This window comes from Sinohyriopsis cumingii, chromosome 8 (genome assembly GCF_028554795.1).
Source record: "Sinohyriopsis cumingii isolate HCF-2022 chromosome 8, ASM2855479v2, whole genome shotgun sequence".
Lineage (NCBI taxonomy): Eukaryota > Metazoa > Mollusca > Bivalvia > Unionida > Unionidae > Sinohyriopsis > Sinohyriopsis cumingii.
Window position 1 is genome coordinate 15,115,109 of NC_142968.1, and position 19,642 is coordinate 15,134,750.

General features: G+C 34.7%; 1 protein-coding gene and 1 long non-coding RNA gene across 3 annotated transcripts; one reads left to right on the forward strand and one right to left on the reverse strand.

Annotated features, from left to right (window-relative positions):
• Positions 1-1,788: 1,788 nt before the first annotated feature.
• Positions 1,789-18,715, reverse strand: LOC149793025 (digestive cysteine proteinase 2-like). Of its 2 annotated transcripts, XM_089966906.1 has the most exons (10): positions 18,612-18,715; positions 15,809-15,984; positions 13,521-13,663; positions 12,853-13,011; positions 11,095-11,127; positions 10,182-10,370; positions 8,981-9,146; positions 6,480-6,585; positions 3,627-3,740; positions 1,789-1,909 (listed from the first exon to the last, which is right to left on the reverse strand). In XM_089966906.1, exons 2-9 carry the CDS (start codon positions 15,972-15,974, stop codon positions 3,641-3,643), a joined length of 1,062 nt encoding a protein of 353 aa, XP_089823032.1. In that variant the 5' UTR covers positions 15,975-15,984; positions 18,612-18,715; the 3' UTR covers positions 1,789-1,909; positions 3,627-3,640. The 2 variants fall into 2 exon arrangements, with proteins under 2 accessions (XP_089823032.1, XP_089823031.1); XM_089966905.1 differs by lacking the exon at positions 18,612-18,715 and having other exon boundaries at positions 15,809-16,457.
• LOC149793026 (uncharacterized) lies at positions 12,865-18,613 on the forward strand. Its single transcript, XR_016422695.1, has 4 exons — positions 12,865-12,982; positions 14,029-14,118; positions 16,467-16,585; positions 16,899-18,613. It is a non-coding gene; the product is annotated as an uncharacterized LOC149793026 (long non-coding RNA).
• Positions 18,716-19,642: the final 927 nt, after the last annotated feature.

Consider the following 19,642-nt stretch of genomic DNA (forward strand, 5'->3'; position numbering starts at 1 on the left):
ATAAGTACCTGACGTTGTTTTACAAAGTAATGTTTTTATTACAATCAAAACTATAAAAATGTCACATGTTTATTGTATAAAAATATGTCATTAGTACGAAAACTATCTGCATATAAATTCATGAATGCAATTTTTTTTTTTACAGAAAGTTAATACGTGATTAGCGGAAACAAGCGTTTAGCAAATGGCGGTAGAGTATCCCAAGATAATTAATTGCCGTTTGTCGCAGATAGATCGTCTCGAATTTTTTTTATCGATTACATATTCGGATATCTCTTGGTCATTCGAATGGCTATGCTAATCCTTCAGTATCTGTATTTCTGTGTACGTACACTGCATCATTTCGACTATTCGCGGAAACACTAAGTTTCAAGGCAACTCTGCCATTTGAACATGATTCAGGTTCCACTCCAGTTTCGTATTTTGCAGAGGGCTAAATTATTTCTAATAAACAATGAATTCCGATATTTGAACAATGAGATGATTTGCTGTTTGAAGATGCTGTGGATATTTTTAACTTAGCTTGAATCTGTTTTGCACAAAATGTTATGGATATCTGGCTCACACGGTTCGAAAGCAAAACCATACCCTTAGACTAAATCCCCGATTGTTGAAAAACAAATGTAAACAAAATTCGAGACAATACTGTGTAAACATATTACTTAAATCTTGTGTAAATGGTTATTACAGAAAACGACAATGCATAGCGATAGATTTGAAAATAGCTCAATAATTCTTCACTAGCAGCCTCTCTTTATGATTAACCGTTTTTTAAGGGAAACTGAAAAATAAGAACCCACATCTTTTCTACATTGAATGAAGGAAGTTACGTTTCGTTTGGAAACCTCGATGTTTGCCCACAGGTGTAAATGACGGTTTTGATAAATGTACAACATACTGCACTAGGGGCAAAATCCGAGGGTGTCCAAAGATTTTATAATTGTTTATAACTTTTATCATTGCTACTGATTTTCCATGGCATATTTATTTGATGAAAATTGTCAAAGAACGGCTGCTTCATCCAGTCAGCTTTTCACTTTTTAGCCTTTTCTATTTTATTTCACTTCCTAAATTTTATAAAGGAAAATTGCAAACATTATGGAACGTTCAATATACACTTTTGACTTACAATGTTACAAACATATATAAACTAAAGGTCATTATAAATATTAACAAAATTAGATGTCAAAAATATCTTTATTTCGAGGTATCAAAGTTGTAAAAAAAATTTTTTTACATAAGTTGTATGCATACATTATGTGCAGGCTATATGCATGAAACAAACAAGTTCAAATATGAAGAGAAAAAAATGACAATAAGGATGGTAAAATGATTCTAAAATATTTCTAAAGTGATCTGGTATTATGCGGTAAAGATTAGTTGTGTTTACATAGAAAATGATCATTATACTGTAAGTTGTTTTGGGAAAATGCAATCACAAAACAAAACCTTTCCTACAGCAAGAAAGACAATAAGGATAGTAAAATGATTCTAAAAATTTTCTAAAGGCATCTGGTATTATGCGGTAAAAATTAGATGTGTTTACGTAGAAAATGCTCATTACTGTAAGATGTTTTGGGAAAAATGCAATCACAAAACAAAACCTTTCCTACAGCAATAATTACTAATATCGGCAGGTTCACTTTTAACAACAAAGCTCAGCAGCTTCATTTCTGGATAAGACAGCTTAAAAAGTTTCCATTGAAAGGATGCTATACACAAGTACAGTGTCTGCACAAGTACAGTGTCTTTACAAGTACAGTGTCTACACTTCAGTGTAAAGACTTGCTTTCGGAGACAACTCATATTTAAGAAATTTCTTATTTGCTTTATGCTTTGTCTATGGTACTGTCTTGTATTTAGGTCATTGTCCAAGCCTTCCACTGCTGTACATTATCGCTGGTCTTATCTGAAAAATAACAAAACAGATGCATGAATATAACTTCTCAAATGTTTCTTAAGAGTTTTACTAAAATCGTGATATGCCCCAGTCCCACCATTCCTGATATAATGACTGCCCAGCTTCTTTGTGTACCTTTATCCGAAGACATTTCCAGAATCATTTGTAAGATCCATGAAATACTGTTGTCTATATTAAATAATTTCTTAAATTTGGTTGCACACAGACCCTGGAACGGAATGTTATCTATGAAGGGAAAATGGAATGCAAATACACAATGGATACAAAATGCAGAATGGACGCTATGATATTCCATTTTGAGTGCAAATTGGAAACACTGAATGTGTAGCTATGAATGATATACAAAAATGGACGAAACGTGAATGTATTACATGAATTTGCACTTGCGGTTAAATTTGGATTCATCATAAATTCAATATTGTCTTTTGGATTAATGTATTTGCCATGTCACGTTTTAATAATATCAAGACAGTGTTATTTCCGTTTAGAAATAACAGTTCGGTAAATGTATTCGAAACGAGAAGGAAAAAAAAAAAGGAATGGATGGATGAGTGATAAACACAATCTAAATGCATTTCTAACACCATAAACAAAAAAACGATGAGACAATATATAAAATCCAAACGGAAAGGAAATAAAACGAAAGTAAAATGTGGACGTGGCAACATTATCCCTTTCTAGGTTTATAACACACAAACAGGTATACAATAACTGACACAAAAGGAAGTATCATTCTTTGAATTTTTATTTTAGTGCATTGGGTTCACTTGAATACAAAGACTGTCACACGTACGAGTGTTGGCAAAACAAGGCTGAATCTGTAACTGGGAAAAACTGTACATTGTATTTACATGACTTCTGATGTTCCACTTTCAGTGATTTCATTTTTCTGAATCTGCAAATTGGTTTACATTGGGACAGATCTGTAATACAGTAATCGGGGAAACGAATGTACGCATTCAATCCGACACTTTTGATCTGAGCCCGCGACTGTCTAGAGTTCCGGCGTGACTGGTTAGTTAGTGGATACATATTCTGGCTGGTTAGTGGATACAGATACTGGCTAGTTAGTGGATACATATTCTGGCTGGTTAGTGAATACAGCTACTGGCTTGTTACTGGATACAGATACTGACTGGTCAGTGGATACATATACTGGCTGATTAGTGGATACATATACTGGCTGGTTAGTGGATACAAATACTGGCTTGTTAGTGGATACAGATACTGGCTGGTTAGTGGATACAGATACTGGCGCCCAATGCACAATTAGTTAATGAGAAGCAGATAGCTGACTAACATTAACCAGGTATGTCGGTCTATCTAAATGCACTAATAGTTACAGAAAGCAAATAGTCCACATTGTTTGATAACGCATAATGGCTAAATACAAATAAATATAGATCTGGACACTGGACAGGTAGGTTGACACTGGACAAATACACTAGTGGTTAAACAGACAAAGGCAGATAATGGACATCATCCAAATAGCTCACACTGACCAAATACGCTAGTGGTTAATTAGAAACCGATAGCTCACGCTGACCAAATACGCTAGTGGTTAATTAGAGACAGATAACTCCCGTTTTCTCTGCATGATGTTTAACCAATAGTGTGTTAAACTTGCAGCTAAAAAAAACAAACACAACCTTCTCTCCCTCCTTCCCCAACCCCAATCCAACACATAACTACTAATCAAGCTCACCTGTGCTCTTTTATCTATACTAATGGATAACTGGCTTCTGTAGCAATACCACACATATTTTCCTTGTTTCTGGCTATCATGACATATCCTTTAACTCCCCAATCTTCGCCCCAACTGTAAAATATTAGAGTCCATTTTAATACTGTACAATTGTCTGTGAAGTCCATAATGATACTCTATAATTGTTTATGTAAAGTCTATAATTATAATGTACTGGTGTCTATGTAAAGTCCATAATGATAATGTATTATTGTCTATTTAAAAAAAGTCCATACTAATACTGGACAATTGTTTATGTAAAGTCTACAATTATACTGTACTATTATCTATGTAAAGTCCATAAGGATACTGTACTATTGTCAATACAAAGCATTAGTACATGTAGGCTCAGGTGAACACCATTATTATTATTATTATTATTATTATTATTATTATTTGACAAGTAAACATCGGTACAAATGATCTAAACAATCATGAGATTTAATAATTTCCATAGAACTGTTACGGATATCTGTATCAACCATTTAATTTAAAATTTAGTGGTTTTAATTTTAAAAATTGGGTTTATGACATTTATATTTTAGTTCTTTAATTCAGTAGCTGGCTAGCACTATAATAAAGTACATATAAACTACGTTGTAGGAACCTCATTCATAAACTAAGGCCAATCGCTAAGGTCAAGTTAACAACGTTTTAGGTCAAATACGTCACGCATTAATTTGAATGGAGGTCACAAACAAGACGTGGAATTAGGAGTGTGTCGGTCCTGTAGAACTCTCATGCGCGCCCTAATTGTTGTTTGGTTCATTAGTTTGAGAAGGTTATAATCTTTCAAAATAATACGATGTAATTGTCCGATAACCTTCCAGTAAATCAGATTATGTTGATGTGGTGCATATATACAACTATATACTGTAATGAGAATACACGCACGACATATTCTGTTTCACTCTATGACAGTGTCGTTGAGAAGAAAATTTCTTTCACTTTATTTTTATATTTATTTAAATAAACTTATGTTTTGGAAATTGTAATGCCTGTTGGGTTTACCTTATCTTGTTACTTAAGTTTAAAACTTTATATATAATATATATATACTACTACTACTACTAATGATAATAATAATATCAGTGGAATAATAACAAAAATAATACATAATGAAGATCATGGAATGCAATATATATATAATAGAAGAACTGATCTAGTTGGGTTCGTTAGAGACATAAAAAGAGAAAAGGGGTGAATCAGCGTAAACTCTAGGAAAGACAAGTGAATTTATCTTAATCAGCTTATCAACTCTATGTGTTGTTTTCACAGACGTCACTATTGAGTACGCAATTACCCACAATGCAACGCGCGCGCTCCTTGCGCCGCCATCTTGAGTCCCTAACAAACCTTTGTCAACATTAGTCATCGTGTATATTCAAGATATTAGTCTGATTTAACTGTCGACAAGGACATTTACTTCATCGAAAGGATAAATAGATTATACTTGAAATTGTCCTATAGCATGAAAATAAAAATAAAGCTTAAGTTCCCTTGCTTACCTCGAAAGACAGAATAGTGAAGTTGAACCGTAATCGTGCAAATTGCTATCAAATAGAAATATTGTCATTTTTATTTTATTTTTACAAACAGACAATACTGACATTTTTAAAGTGTTTAGTATCATATCCCTAATCTTGTCATCTTGAAAGAGTATTTCCGGACAATGATTTTAGGGATTCAATATCAGTTACGATTGAAAATTTAATAACATGTGTTTTATGCCAGAAAATGTATGTACAAATTCTTTTCGCGTCAAGTGTTTGTGCCATAGACAGTTGACAAACCAATTTAATTAGTATGGTCAGATATTGTATGTGGTTGATGGATGTAGGATGATATTGAATCAAAGCGATAGCCATTCAAGTGTTCTTCATTGTGTTCAAACGAAACACGTGCCTAACGGAACATGACTTTGTGTCGAATGTCAAAACGAAGTATTCCTGAAATGCTTTTAGAAATATGAAATTATATATTAACAATTAGCTTTTTAACTTAAACGATAACCAAATGATTGATTTCAGCCCACGAAAATTGAAAATCATTACATGTTTTTACTTGTTTATGTATTCATTTGTGTATGCGTTTATTTACTGATCGATCTAATGCGTTTATGAAAGAACAAAGATGGTTGAAATTGAAATGTTTTACTTGAAGAAAACAAGTAGAGAAGTCACGCATTCTGTCTCGTGCAGTTGACAGGAATAACAAAATGCGATGTATTATTATATTCTTACGCACAAAATGAGACGTGTCTTCGTAATTATGCGGGAAGAACAATGTTATTAGATGCCGGTTTGCGGGGCTAGGGACTCAACATGGCGGACGTTTTGTGACGTCACGTGAAAACAACGATAACGCTCTTTTAATGTCGTTCCTGACGATTGTATTGAAATTAAAATTTGAACAGTAGATTTTATATTCTTTCTGTAAGAATAATTTATAAGTTTTACGAAATTATTGACAGGACAGATGAAATTTTAATGCACATGGTAATTTATCAGGCTGCTACGATGTTTATAAATGGAGCTTTGTGATTTATTTAAAAATGTGTGTATTCAATGAACTTATCTAAACCAGTCCCTCAGTAATCTGGCATCTACAGACTGGTTAAATAGTTTCGTCTTAATACGTGCTTCTTCAAGATGTCATTGATAATATTGAGAATTGAGAAGTATCTGCCTTCTCATGATCTTGCTGATCAAGCCATCCATGCACCAAATCGAACTTGCATAAATGTTAATGTCTTGAATTCCAATGGCAATGGATCGATAGAAGCAGACGATATTGAATCTAACATGGTCTAACCTATTCTTTACAAGCCAGTACTCTTCACCGTCATATATGCCATATCCAACAAGTAGAACGGCATGGTCCAGTTCTGTTGGGCCGCAAAATGGATCTTGAAACACTCCTGAAATTTTATAAATTTAGTGTACTTGAATAAGATAACACTGAATGCTCAGACTTGAATGTTAGCTCAATCAGTGTTGCTAATTACTAAAAGAAATGCGTTTGCGAGAGTTACCTTCCTTAGCTACGTATCATTAATAGCTGAGGTCAGTATGAGTGAAAAGTATCAAACTAGATGAATACAAAAATGCAGATTGCAAAAAGCAACTTGACAAATAAGTATCTATCAACAATAGTGACAACTAAATGAGACCACAAACTGATCTATATACCCAATCTGATTAAAACACGGTTCCCACGTTTGTCTTAAGATAAATTTCCAGGGTTTTTCCTGGATGAATCTTTTTTCAAGGTTCAAATATGACCATTATTAAAGGACATTTTAGATTATAAAACATACATTTTCTAAATTTAAAGATGTTTCTCTTGCAAGACTCTCCAAAACATCTAACTTAAAGTCAGAAAAGATGATCGTATACAAAACCACAAAATGTATCACACAAAATAAGTTTGATAATATTCCTATAAATTGGCATTAGCATGTAAAGTCATTTCAATGTACAGAGTAAAAATTCTAACATTATTTTGCTGACCTGCATTATGTTGCAAAGTGGGAACAACATAATGAACATAAATTCGTTGTGTTTCCTTTCAAACCTTAATTCTAAAAAATTCTATATATATGCATCTTATATAAAGTAAATATTTCGAATTAAAGTATATTAAAAAAAAACAAACAATGAACGCAAATAATTAAAATCTTGTCTTGTAACAAAAAGAATTTATCTGTGCCATTAAAATCCAAACATTTTTCAAACATGATCTCCTTAAGACGATCTGGTTAAAAATCCATCATTTGAATAACATTTTATTTTTACAAAAGACCGTCAAATGTATATGCTGTTGTAGAAACAAGGGCTGATTATTCTGTAGAATCAACTTGTCTTCTTGTAATTCGTTAAACAACCCCAAGCATGTTTTAATAAAGGGGCTTGTATTGTTTTTTTCTATATATAATACAAGGGACGACAATTTCTCATTTCAGCTCTGAGATTCAACAAGTACAAATTTGGCTTTAAAAAAATATCAGTCTGTTTTCTAATCCGGGTTTCCTCCGAATATTCCCACCCCATTGTTCATATTTGGACATTTATGTTGGGGTTTGGGGTCATTGCAATTGCATATCGAAAATTTGGAATTTGTCGCCACCGTGCGTAGCCGTTTACCAGTGGGACTAGCAAATGTAAACTTATGTTATATAGACTCAAACATACATTACACTGTTTGAAAATGAATTATTTTCTCAGAAATGGCAAGTATTATAAACATTTAGTCTTTAATCAGCTGACAGACTAGACGAAACTACGGCATAGATGAAACCTGACCATGTACTCGCCATTTGCATTACTAGTCACATGACTTCACAAAGCTCAAACGACGAAATCGGAAGTCCAATAGTGATATCAACAATAAACTCTTTTTTAATGTTGTACAGAAATTAAATTATATTAAATGAAAGTCAGATACCTCTTGTGATGATAGACTGGTTTTCATACCTTCTGTGTAACGAAATATACAGATAATGAGCTTAGTTTTAAAATAAAAGTCTACTAGGCTAATCTAATCCACTGAGCATTTGGATTGACTCTGAATATATGTTTATTGCAAGCACCAACAAAGCACCCTCCAAATATTTTGGTTAGAGCTTGATAAACTTAACTGACGATCAATTTACTTACTACTCATTTACGTCATTGTTTGGGCGTTAAGTAGTGACGGAAAATTCCATGGTTTTTCCCCGACTTCCATCAATATTTGTGAAGTTCACGGTCGGGGAAAAAATTTTAATTTCTCTTCCCTTTTTGCTGATTTTCCTGTATCGTGGGAAATGCGATTACAAAAAGCGAACTATACATCTAATCTGATTAAAATGAGACTAGAAGACGAGATCTACCAAATTTGTTGCAAATGAGATTAGAAAACGCTATCTCTACACCTAGTCTGACTAAAAAACTATATATATATATATATATATATATATATATATATATATATATATATATATATATATATATATATACCCAGTCTGGTTAAAGAAAAAGATTTACGTAATAATATGTATAGTTTACAGACAACTATATGGGTTCATATTCTGTCGACCTTTCAGATAGAGTGTCACATTTTGCTTAAGAGAAATGTGCCATTACAAACGAAATATTCTGAATGGCGTATGTCACTTTCATAAATGTGAAAGATGTAATTTACTTTACGAATCAAAAGGTCGTCAGAATAGAACCTAACATTGGTGTATGTTAGAGTTCCTTTCATTTTCATCAGACTGTCTCTATCATGACGAAGGTTCAAAGGTGAAGCGATAATTTGATCGTTTTATTTACCTCCTGCATAGTGCATGAACGAGTCATGATTGGCATCAATAGCTACGGAAACTGGTCCGACGGTCGCAACAGCTTCTTGAAGGGCTGATTCACTACCACTTTTGATATCCACACAGCCGGTGTCCTTTGTCACTATTTTGGAGGCATCATACACGCAGTCTCCATCCTGTTTTCAAGACACAATTAATGAATGCCAGTAATGCAGATGAGACTTCCCAATTTAGTATAAATCCATCCAGAAATCATCTTTTTCCCATTTATTTTTTCTAGATGTGGTGAATGTTTTAGGTTCACTACTACTGACATGATCCATTTACATTTGGAACATTTAGATCCATCTCTTGAAATACATTCTTGTTTCACTCTAAATGTGGCTATTCGAGTACAAATCAATATCACTTCCTTACAAAACACACCAGTTAATGAAATATGAACAATATCTACTCATATTATGTCCAGGACTGAGCGGAATAGATTCAGATCTGCTATGACATAATGTAATAGTACTATAAATGTGAGATATAACAACGAAAATTCTGCGTTTCATCCATGGCTGCCGGCTATCATATTTTCTCATTTCCCATCAATATCCATACAAGAAGAAAAAAATCTATCATCAAAGAGTCAATGAAATAAACTCTAACATCAACGAAAATCAATATGCAACCGTGTTTGGAAGAGGAAATCTGATTAATGGAGTCCGCATTTTGAACTGTCACATTAGGTCATATTGGGTTAAGAAGATGTATGCATATTTGGGAGAAAGATACAAAGTTGTGAAAGACAACCACGTGGCACGAGACAACGCTAAACATTTGCTGTGATGTTCCGTGACATGCTTTATAATTCTAATAGTTACGGTTCGACATCAGCTAAATAAACTATAATCTAAACATTTAAAACCACAACAAACAATATTCATTTTGCATAAATGATTATCTCAGTGGCATAATGCATAATAATGTACCAACCTTCAAAACAGTTTATACAAAATCTTAAGATGCACGTGTGCCGATTGTAATATTGATACGCAGATCATGATAGTGATACGAATGTCATGATATCATGATACGCAGATCATGATAGTGATAACGTCATGATAGGATTCGCATATCATGATAGTGATACGTATGCCATGATAGTAATTTGCATGTTGCACTATACTTTAACGGAGGCAAGACAAGAGAAAAGAATACTATACCGATGCTGTGTATGGATATGCATCCTCATTCTCAATGCCATACTTCTTGATGTACGCAAACGTGTTGTCCATAATACCGCCTTTGCACCCCATGTTTTCGAAGGCTTGGGAACAATCCACCAGTTGCTGTTCACTAAGCGAGACCAGTTTACCGGTCTTACGGAAGTTCTGACCCTCCAAAGCACCTGTCTGAAAATGATAATAGAAATTATAATACAAGTTGTTGTTTTTTTTGTATGGACTATGCATGTCATATGACCATTGTCCTTATCATAAACTCCTATCCGTAAATTCTGGACGGATTTATTTCCCCTATATATACAGGTATCCGACTGGAAACTCGTTTGCTTAACTTACCAAGACAAGCTAGAGAACATTGCACATGTGCCTGAACCTTTATTATTTAGATGTCACTAGCGTTGTTCACTCACACGGTTCCCTTTCCGACTCTTCAAACAATTAAAACGGATCTTCTGTAGAAAAGAATCTATGAAACATAATTGGTTTGTTATTGTATTGTGAATAAATACAATTGTTGTGTGCAACTGAATGAAAACTTCACTTGAAGGCAATTATACTGTAAGTACAATTTCTCGGAATCAAGCTGATACACAAGGTCTGGAGCATTGTCGTGTCATTATTAAGACCAGCCTCCAACCTGTACAGATACACATAAGTACATTTACTGACTTAAAAATGTGTTATTTCAACAACAAAATAGCCCATATAAGGTCCACACTTTGCTATAAAATAGGTGTCACAAAAATTATCTCCTTTTTTGATTGATGCTGACATGCAAGAAATATAATTTACAGTTACTGATGAACGAGATGGGTTATAGCAGCGTTCAAGGAGACTGGGAATCTATCATCCAGCAGCTGTTTTGAATTGTAAAGCTTTTACATATACTCACAGTACTGAATGCCCAGCAGGAGCCACACCGTCCCTGTAAAGATTGGATAGAAAATGTTTATAACATGTCTTCATACACATAAGTCACATTAGGAAAGACACTTAAAAATGTTTATAACATGTCTTCATACACACAAGTCACGTTAGGTATGACACCTAAAAATGGTTATAACATGTCTTCATACACATAAGTCACGTTAGGTATGACACCTAAAAATGGTTATAACATGTCTTCATACACATAAGTCACGTTAGGTATGACACCTAAAAATGGTTATAACATGTCTTCATACACATAAGTCACGTTAGGTATGACACCTAAAAATGGTTATAACATGTCTTCATACACATAAGTCACGTTAGGTATGACACCTAAAAATGGTTATAACATGTCTTAAAAAACCCCACATAAGTCACATAGGAAACAGCAGACATTGAAAAACCGATATTTTATGATATTTTATTTTAAACCATGACCATTTTTTAACTCCTCGTTCTGGAATTGCTATTGCGTTTACATTTGTACTATAAGTAAATTAAAATTATAAGTAAATTAAAATATGTCTGAAGACTATTTCACATACAGTCGATTTGTTTGGTATGCGTCGACTTCGTATATTTTTCCAAAACATGAATCACCATTCACAGTGTCAGTGAGATACCAGCGCTAACCCACCAATCATATCCCGATATGGAGCAACTTTCCTCCATGCTATCGAATTTTAGAATGAGCCTTTATTAAGCTGTCTTCCTGTAATAACATAGTCTCGACTTTTTTTTAAAGACGGGTTTTTCAAGCCACCTGGAAGAGCCGTCAATGTTCCTTACTCTTCCTAAATTTCTCTCTTGGTGGGCTTACCTCTTTGACAGTGTCTGGATCTGTAGAACATTGCCTAATACTCCAGACTTTCTTTTCATGAATTTGTAGCATTTTGAGCTGACCACAGCAACTATTTGTCAACCCGACCATAACAAATTCGGCGTCAGATCGGTGGACAGGTGTTGCGTAATTTCAAACGCAAGGTGAGACATGTACAATGACAGCATCCTACCATATTTAAATATGGTTTCAAAACAATCAGTTATATAAGAAACCAAATAAGTTACAGCTCTATGTGTCAACATGAAAATGAGTTATTCTCATTTTGTTCCTAAACTGTGTTTTTGCTATGAATTTACTCGTTACAGTGCAATACAGAGCTTGTATCAGTTTTTAAGAAATTGACATTGTAAAGAATAAGTAATAAATGGTGATATGTTTTACAAGATGCAGATTATTATTCTAACAATAGTTTTAAAAACGAAATGCTTTCGTTGGCATTTTCTTTATGTTCTTACAAAAACAGGGTGATTTTTGCATACATACTTCAGTAATGTCATCTAAAATCAAACATTGAAATTGAATCTAAAATTTAAAACAGATCTTTTTGGTCATAACAAAACATCTTTTTTTGCACCTAACTTTATGCAACTATGTATACAAGTTTGTTAGAGTACCCGGAATCCAAAGAAAAAGCTTGAACACTTGAATCCAGCCTTTTCTAGTGCATCCGGAAAGTAGTACAAGGACAAAGTTTGAACATCTGAGCTCATACTTTCCTAGTGCATCCGGTAACTAGGAAAGAGTTTTGAAGTTTGATACTCAGACTGAGGAATCGGAACACAGGAAGTAGTTTTAACCCATGAGCCTATGCCGTTCCTTGCTTACCGCGAACATACAAATAATGTCTGTCACTTAGAGTGCTGTGCAAATGTTTACCTGATTTTTTACAGGTGTTACGTATCCCTTCTCTGTCCAGTCGACCATGTCAGGCAACACCATATTATGTGGGGCTAGGAACGTACTGCAGTTGAAATCTCCTAGATTGCGTCTCATCTTTACACAGCCAGTATGTAGCGCTCTGAACTCTTCTGATTTCTGAATATATAATACTAAGGTTTATTTCATTTCCTTGGGTCAATTATTTTTAGTAATTGATCAATTAACACAATTTTTAATTGGATCGGATGTTAAGTTAGCTTATATAGATTCCAAAGCCACATACAACAGCAGTATTTTCAGAATTCTGACTTGAAAAGCAATGCCTGGATTTATTCACTATTGATAAAGCTATTCAGATGGAAGATGTTTTCATTGTAGTGTACAGATTCTGCAAGATATCAAACTCCCATTGAAAATTACTCAGTACTGATACAAACCGAAACAATTTCTAAATAAAATTGTTGAAACACAGGGTTGCAATAAAACGATTATATTAGAGGGTACAGAGCATCCATAAGGCAAAATTTAAAACAAAACCGGAAGACGGATGGATTCTAAACTGCCGACCATGTCGTAAGCTCACTTAGATTTTACCAGGCATGTTAAAATACGTAATAGTTTCTACATAGCATTGCATCGTTATCAGAAAACAACAATGTCTATACCAGATCTGAAAAGTGGTTCAGTCCCATCCAGTAAGTGGTCTCTCCTTTCTTGTATTTCTGGTTGTGGAAATCAATTTTTTTCATGTTATCAGCAAAAATAGAGCGTCTGTATGCTTCCTCCTCTGTGCTCTCATACAGCTTGTCTGGAATGAGAATTACAAAATCGTCAATGTACATAAATTTAAAACAAAGTAATGTATTTGGTTTTAGAAATATGCGTTAGGAATACAAATACTCTGAGAAATATTTCATAAGCATGCATTTTCTACGTTTACCATACAAATGATGCTCTTTTCCTCAAAAAATCCCTATATTGGTGGTTAACTTTTAGTAGTACGCTAAGGATTTTGATATTCAGTGTAGATGTTTTTATTCGGCTGTGCACAGTAATGAGCTTTTATTTTTATATTTTGTTTCAATTTCTACAGCTCGGATATTTGTTTCTTCAGTTTCTACAGCTCCGATGTTTATTTATCAGTTGCTATATCGCAGATATTTATGGTTTCAGTTGCTACAGCTCGGATGTCGACACATGATGAAGTAACAGGAGGACATCAAATTTAGATGAGTGACACCTATCCTATCAGGATCAAACATGGTATCAGGTGTAAAATGTCTATTTGTATACATTAATGTCTACCGAGTCTTGTATCGATCTATTTGTATACTTTAATGGCTACCGATTCGTGTATCGATCTATTTGTATACATTAATGTCTACCGATTCGTGTATCGATCTATTTGTATAATTTAATGCCTTCATGTGCTCTTCTAATTATGTCTGTATTCTAACTCTTCCTATTTTCCAACATGGAAAAACAATCAGCACGTACTATTTAGATATATCATTTTCGATACGATTAATTAGCGATATATGGGATTCAAGTGCAAATAGATTAAACAGAATTCAAACATAAAAAACGAAAACAATGTTCTGCATTGCAAAATAATTATGCGGTGGCACATCAGGGTATATGTTATTAAATCTTTTTTTAAAAAACAAAAAAACTGCAGCGACTCCAATCTGCCGGCGCATTACGAAACCGTGCAGTGTGCAAATGGACTGGATCTAGTCGGCTATAAACGGTACAGTCACATTTACCCCCAATGTTAACAAGGCAATTATGTTCGATTCAACTAATCTGTGACCGACAATCTTCTTCATGCCCTGGCAACTCTGAGGTAGTAATATATTGGCTGCTCGCTATGAGAACTTTCCACAGATTTGTCTACATATCCTTTTCCCCCTCCAGATACATGTATTGTAAAATCCATTAAGTAGTCTTCATTTCATCACTGCACGTTTTCAAAAGTTATTTCGAAGTGTGACTTTCGCTGCAATTATGATATATTTGACCTCTGACCCCTTACCATGATCTCCAAGGGAGTGATACTAGAAAATATACCCGTATGGAAGACGGTCATCAGCAATCTGAATTGCTTGGAACATCTTTGCCTTAATCGTTGTGGTCATAGTTCTAGTCTTTACCTTGTTTTGCTTCTTGCCTTTTGCACTATATATCTGGGATTGTGTTTATTTGTTGTTCAAATCATACACATCCACATACATATATACCATAATCTCTATCCAAAGTTCCCATACGAGAACCCCATATACACCTTGGCGAATCGAGCAGATATTTCTGTGCTTCGTGTCTGAATTTCATTTGATGCGACCGGAAGCCACCACACCACATCCAATCAAAATTAAGTTGTTCCAATTCAAACACTGTTCCTACATGATCGAAACAAGGGGGACTTATTTAAACAAAACTTTTCACTGCCGGTCCCTGTTTGTACAGATACCTTTTACTCAAATACAAATGTAATGGCTTCCCTCTGGTACATGGAAAAAACTTTTGATTTTTAACTTACAAAGTATTCTTTTTAAGTCAATTGCCTAAACTATTTTCGGCGAGCGCTGGAACATGTTATTGGTTAGTTGGCATTACCTACTAAGGGAGGCAACTCATGAAATCTAATAGATGTCATAGGACACAAATCACTAAGATATCAGTTCGATCTACCAATGTGTAGATAGGGTTATCATAAACTTGGATAACGAAGATGACGTATATACATGTTTTGTGACTCGACTCTGCGGTTTAGGGAAGAGTTAGTCATAGACAAAGGGTATCACAATAGTCATACGCTAAAGTATAGAGATCAAATTCCCCTTTGACAGGGATCAAGTTCCCCATAGATACTGCATTAAATAAATTCATTTAACTCATCCAATCTGATTAAAATCAGATCTAAACTGTTCTTATGTAATAATAATTTACTCACGATAGTTTGTCTTGAACATTTCCCATGCCTTTCCAAGTGAATGGATGTCTTTGGCTGGTTTGATTTCAAACCACTGGACAGAAGTTAGATTGCCTGGTGCTGCTGATATCCAAGAAGCTGCCAGCACAAACGTCACGATACTTGCATACAACATGATGGTCGCCATCTTACTATAACTGAAAGTACATAAATACAGTAGTAAAGTTTCGCCTATCATGTTTATGACAACCGAGGGTTTCCGTCTTCCCTTTGATCTTTACCTTCCGACATTGTGGGATCCACCGTCAATAGCATGAAATAAAAATCCAGTTTAAATCTAAAAGTGTCTAAGTTGATTTTATTCAAGCTAAATGTCAAATACATAAATAATATTTATGCGATACATAAAATTGTAAACAGGTCAAAACGTGCCCAAAGTACGTACGTATCCAAACAAATCGATAGTTGACCTTGATATTTACGATGGAGAAGACAACAAAAGATATGATCCATACTTCTCATCTCGATTTACTTGTGGGTGGTGTTAGTGAGATACATCCAGAAAACTGATAAAATACATTTTGATTCATATCAACTGCCTGCTGGCGCTTTTAGCGACGATCGGACAAAATGGTCCGAGGTCAGCTATGTAGACCTTTAGTTTTTGATTATTTTTAAGAATCAGTACACCAAGGATCGGCTGAAGAACAGGTGTAAAGATGCCTACAAGCTTTTCCAAGACGGCTATATCCAAGAAATACTGCACAAGAAAATGGGGTTCATTTGTTAAGAGCAAAGGTACTTTCACTCCCCCCTTTTTAATAACGTAACCTCAGTTAACACCATGGTCTTACTGCAGTAGGTTGTTTGTGATGACAGATTTATGGAGTTAAAATCAGTTAAAATAATAGCATTTTCAATTTATTGGAACCATTCATCCCTTTGTGAGTTTGCTGTAACTACACATGTTTAATAATGTTGATTGATAGCACATGTGTACATCCCTCATGTACATTTATGGATACATTCGACAAATACAAAAAGCTAGACTACTGACGGAATATTAAACATATATTACAACTTGTTATGTTTCCTTCATTCTAAATTCCAGGTGACCCACTCAGTGCGAGTCAGACAGAAACTAATAAGAGCCATGGGTTATTGTTGGCACAGATGGGAGTGTGGAATCAGCACATTGCACATGCATGGTAGGACTGGTGGGAATGTTGTACTCAACTTTCAAATAATGAATCTGTACACGTTGTATCTGATAAGCAAGCAGCGTCAGACATACCATCGCCTACAGCAAATAAGAACCTGTTTTGGGGATGAACTTTATCACCATGTGCCAAATGCTGCCATTCTATCATTAAGAGACAACTTTTCAGAGAACTTCAAACCTAAGTCATTATTTGATATAGACACGTCTGTTTCCAAGGAACAAGAATACTATCTTGAGAGGGAGACGAGGGGCCAATCAAATAGTCTCTTCTGGCACAGATATCGTACATGAATAAATTCTTCCAATTTTTTATTAATGTGTATGCCACACTACAATTTCACAGCCATCTCTGACAATATTGAAAACAATCTGTGCATAGAGAACTAAACATGAAATAACAGCAAAGATGGAATACTCTGCATTAGTTCATAGTTCATAGTTAACATGCCAATTTCAAACTTGGTGAACAGTGGTTGATGAAAGACTATATACTCCCAGATTGGGGCTAGTTCAGATGGCGTTTCTTGTGAATGTTGTGGGAATGGCTGTCTCGAGATTAAATCTCAGAGCGACATAAAGTACTGCATTTGTGGTGATATAAGAAGGATAATTTGTTAAAGTGAATATTGCCCATAAGGTATGGTTACATACTAGTTGTTTAAAACTCAAAACATGTACCGAAAGAAAAATGGTATTGTGGCAAGTGCAAGTAATGTACATATCTACCAGTGCCCACCATGTTATGCTAGTATACTGTATATATTATAATGGAAATAATAGTTTATAATGGCGATTATTGTGACAACTCTTCTCCTTCTGTTGATAGCCGCCTTCCATAATTAACGTCCTTCTTTCAATAATTTTATTGCTTCTTCACCATAATCGTCACACTTTTCGGTACTATAAAGAAGCTTAAATCTTTTTGGACACCCGACAATACCACAAATCGGAATTATGGAAAACACGCTTGTCGTTAATACATTGTCAATGGATAGGGACTCAAAATGGCGGATCTATGAGTGCCCATTTGCTGCTACGTCACGTGAAAATAACGGATACATTACAGATCTACGTCTGGATTGTTCATATATTCTCCGAGAAATCAACCCCACAAATCTGTCTTGATACTGATGGGCGATGTTGTGGGTATGATGTCACCTGTTCAATAATATGTGCAACGTTGTTGTATGCAAATCATTCTGGAACAATATGATACTGATGAATAAAGTAACCAAATAGAAAGGCCAATTTTCAACACAATTATGACGTATGAATTAAATGACGGAAATTAGACAATTGTGAGACAAGTTTGAATTCAAACAACGATAAAGTCATAACGAAGTCGAACAAAATCATATTTGAAATGTTTTTCTTTAGTTTATGATGTGTTAGTTTGGAAGATTATTGAAGGAAGAAAAATGCAACTTTTCAATATATGCCCCAATGATGTATCGATTTTTGTCGAGTACTTTAGATAATAGGATATGTCTATATTCGACAATTCATAACAAAGTCATATTAGAAAAGTGTATTAAAGTTGCAATATGAGTTTGTTTTAGTATGTATCTAAATACAGATGTAGATAATCAAACAGTACAGTACCTGGTACTTTGGCAATATCACCTTTATCACTCCTTGTTCCAGTCAACTATGGCTTAAATAATCGACCACAACACTATTAATAGCCGAAATTTAGGGCTTTGTTCCACCGTTCGATTATGTGGCTGCTCACGTGGTGATTTATAATGTTCTGATTGGTGCTCAAAAGTTTCCGTTCACGCTTACGTAATATGGTCACCTGACTTGTCATTCGCAAAGGATCCTGGATGGCGAAATTACATTTATCAAAATAAATGAAATTTTCAGATTTTCTGTTGGATTGACATACTGTGTGGAATAGCAGCCCTCACAATAACACATACACGTCCAAACAATATAGCAATATACACATAGCAAACACATGTCAGTAGGAAATTTACTGGCAATAGATTACTGAGAAAGAAAACCGGCTTCTGATTTGTGTCCGAAGAACGGAGAAAAACCTGTTTCATTTTCTGGGAACACTGGAAATCCAGCTCGGGATTTCTGGTAAGTACTTCAAGTATAGATCATCCCCTATTCAAAAATAAAATTAAAATATTGAAATAAATTTTTCTGATATCAAATTTTTCTAATAAAAGTGTACCATCTAATATAGCTGGGAGCTCGCGAGAAGCCCACATTTAAAAGACAATGCCAAACATTATTATTTGTCAACATTACAAAGGATATATGAACATTTGCTGACTTTTCACATTATTGAACATATAATTCATCACTGCCATTCCCAGTTCTCAAATTAATTATCAAACACCTACCTACCTATATACATGTACTTGCGACATTCCTAGCAACGTGCACACCTGTGCCAGATACTAAATAACGCTAACCAGGAAATTTAAAATGGCTTATAGCAGTCGTTCCAAAACTATTTGCCCCCCCCCCCCCCCCCCCCCCCCCCCCCCGCGGCCTTGGTTATCATCAACGCTCCTTTCCTTACCCTGAAAGGAGGTTTATTCAGCATTAGCGCCCTCACCCCCCTCCGGTAATCCTACCGCCCACTTTAGGAACCACTGGTGTATAGAATTCAAAAA

Coding starts and splice junctions, on each gene's coding strand:
- LOC149793025 (XM_089966905.1), bottom strand. CDS start 16,025: ATGATAGGCGAAACTTTACTACTGTATTTATGTACTTTCAGTTATAGT. Junction 13,664..15,808: donor AATGTTCAAGACAAACTATC/GTGAGTAAATTA, acceptor TTCTCATTCCAG/ACAAGCTGTATGAGAGCACA. Junction 11,128..12,852: donor TAACACCTGTAAAAAATCAG/GTAAACATTTGC, acceptor CAATCTTTACAG/GGACGGTGTGGCTCCTGCTG.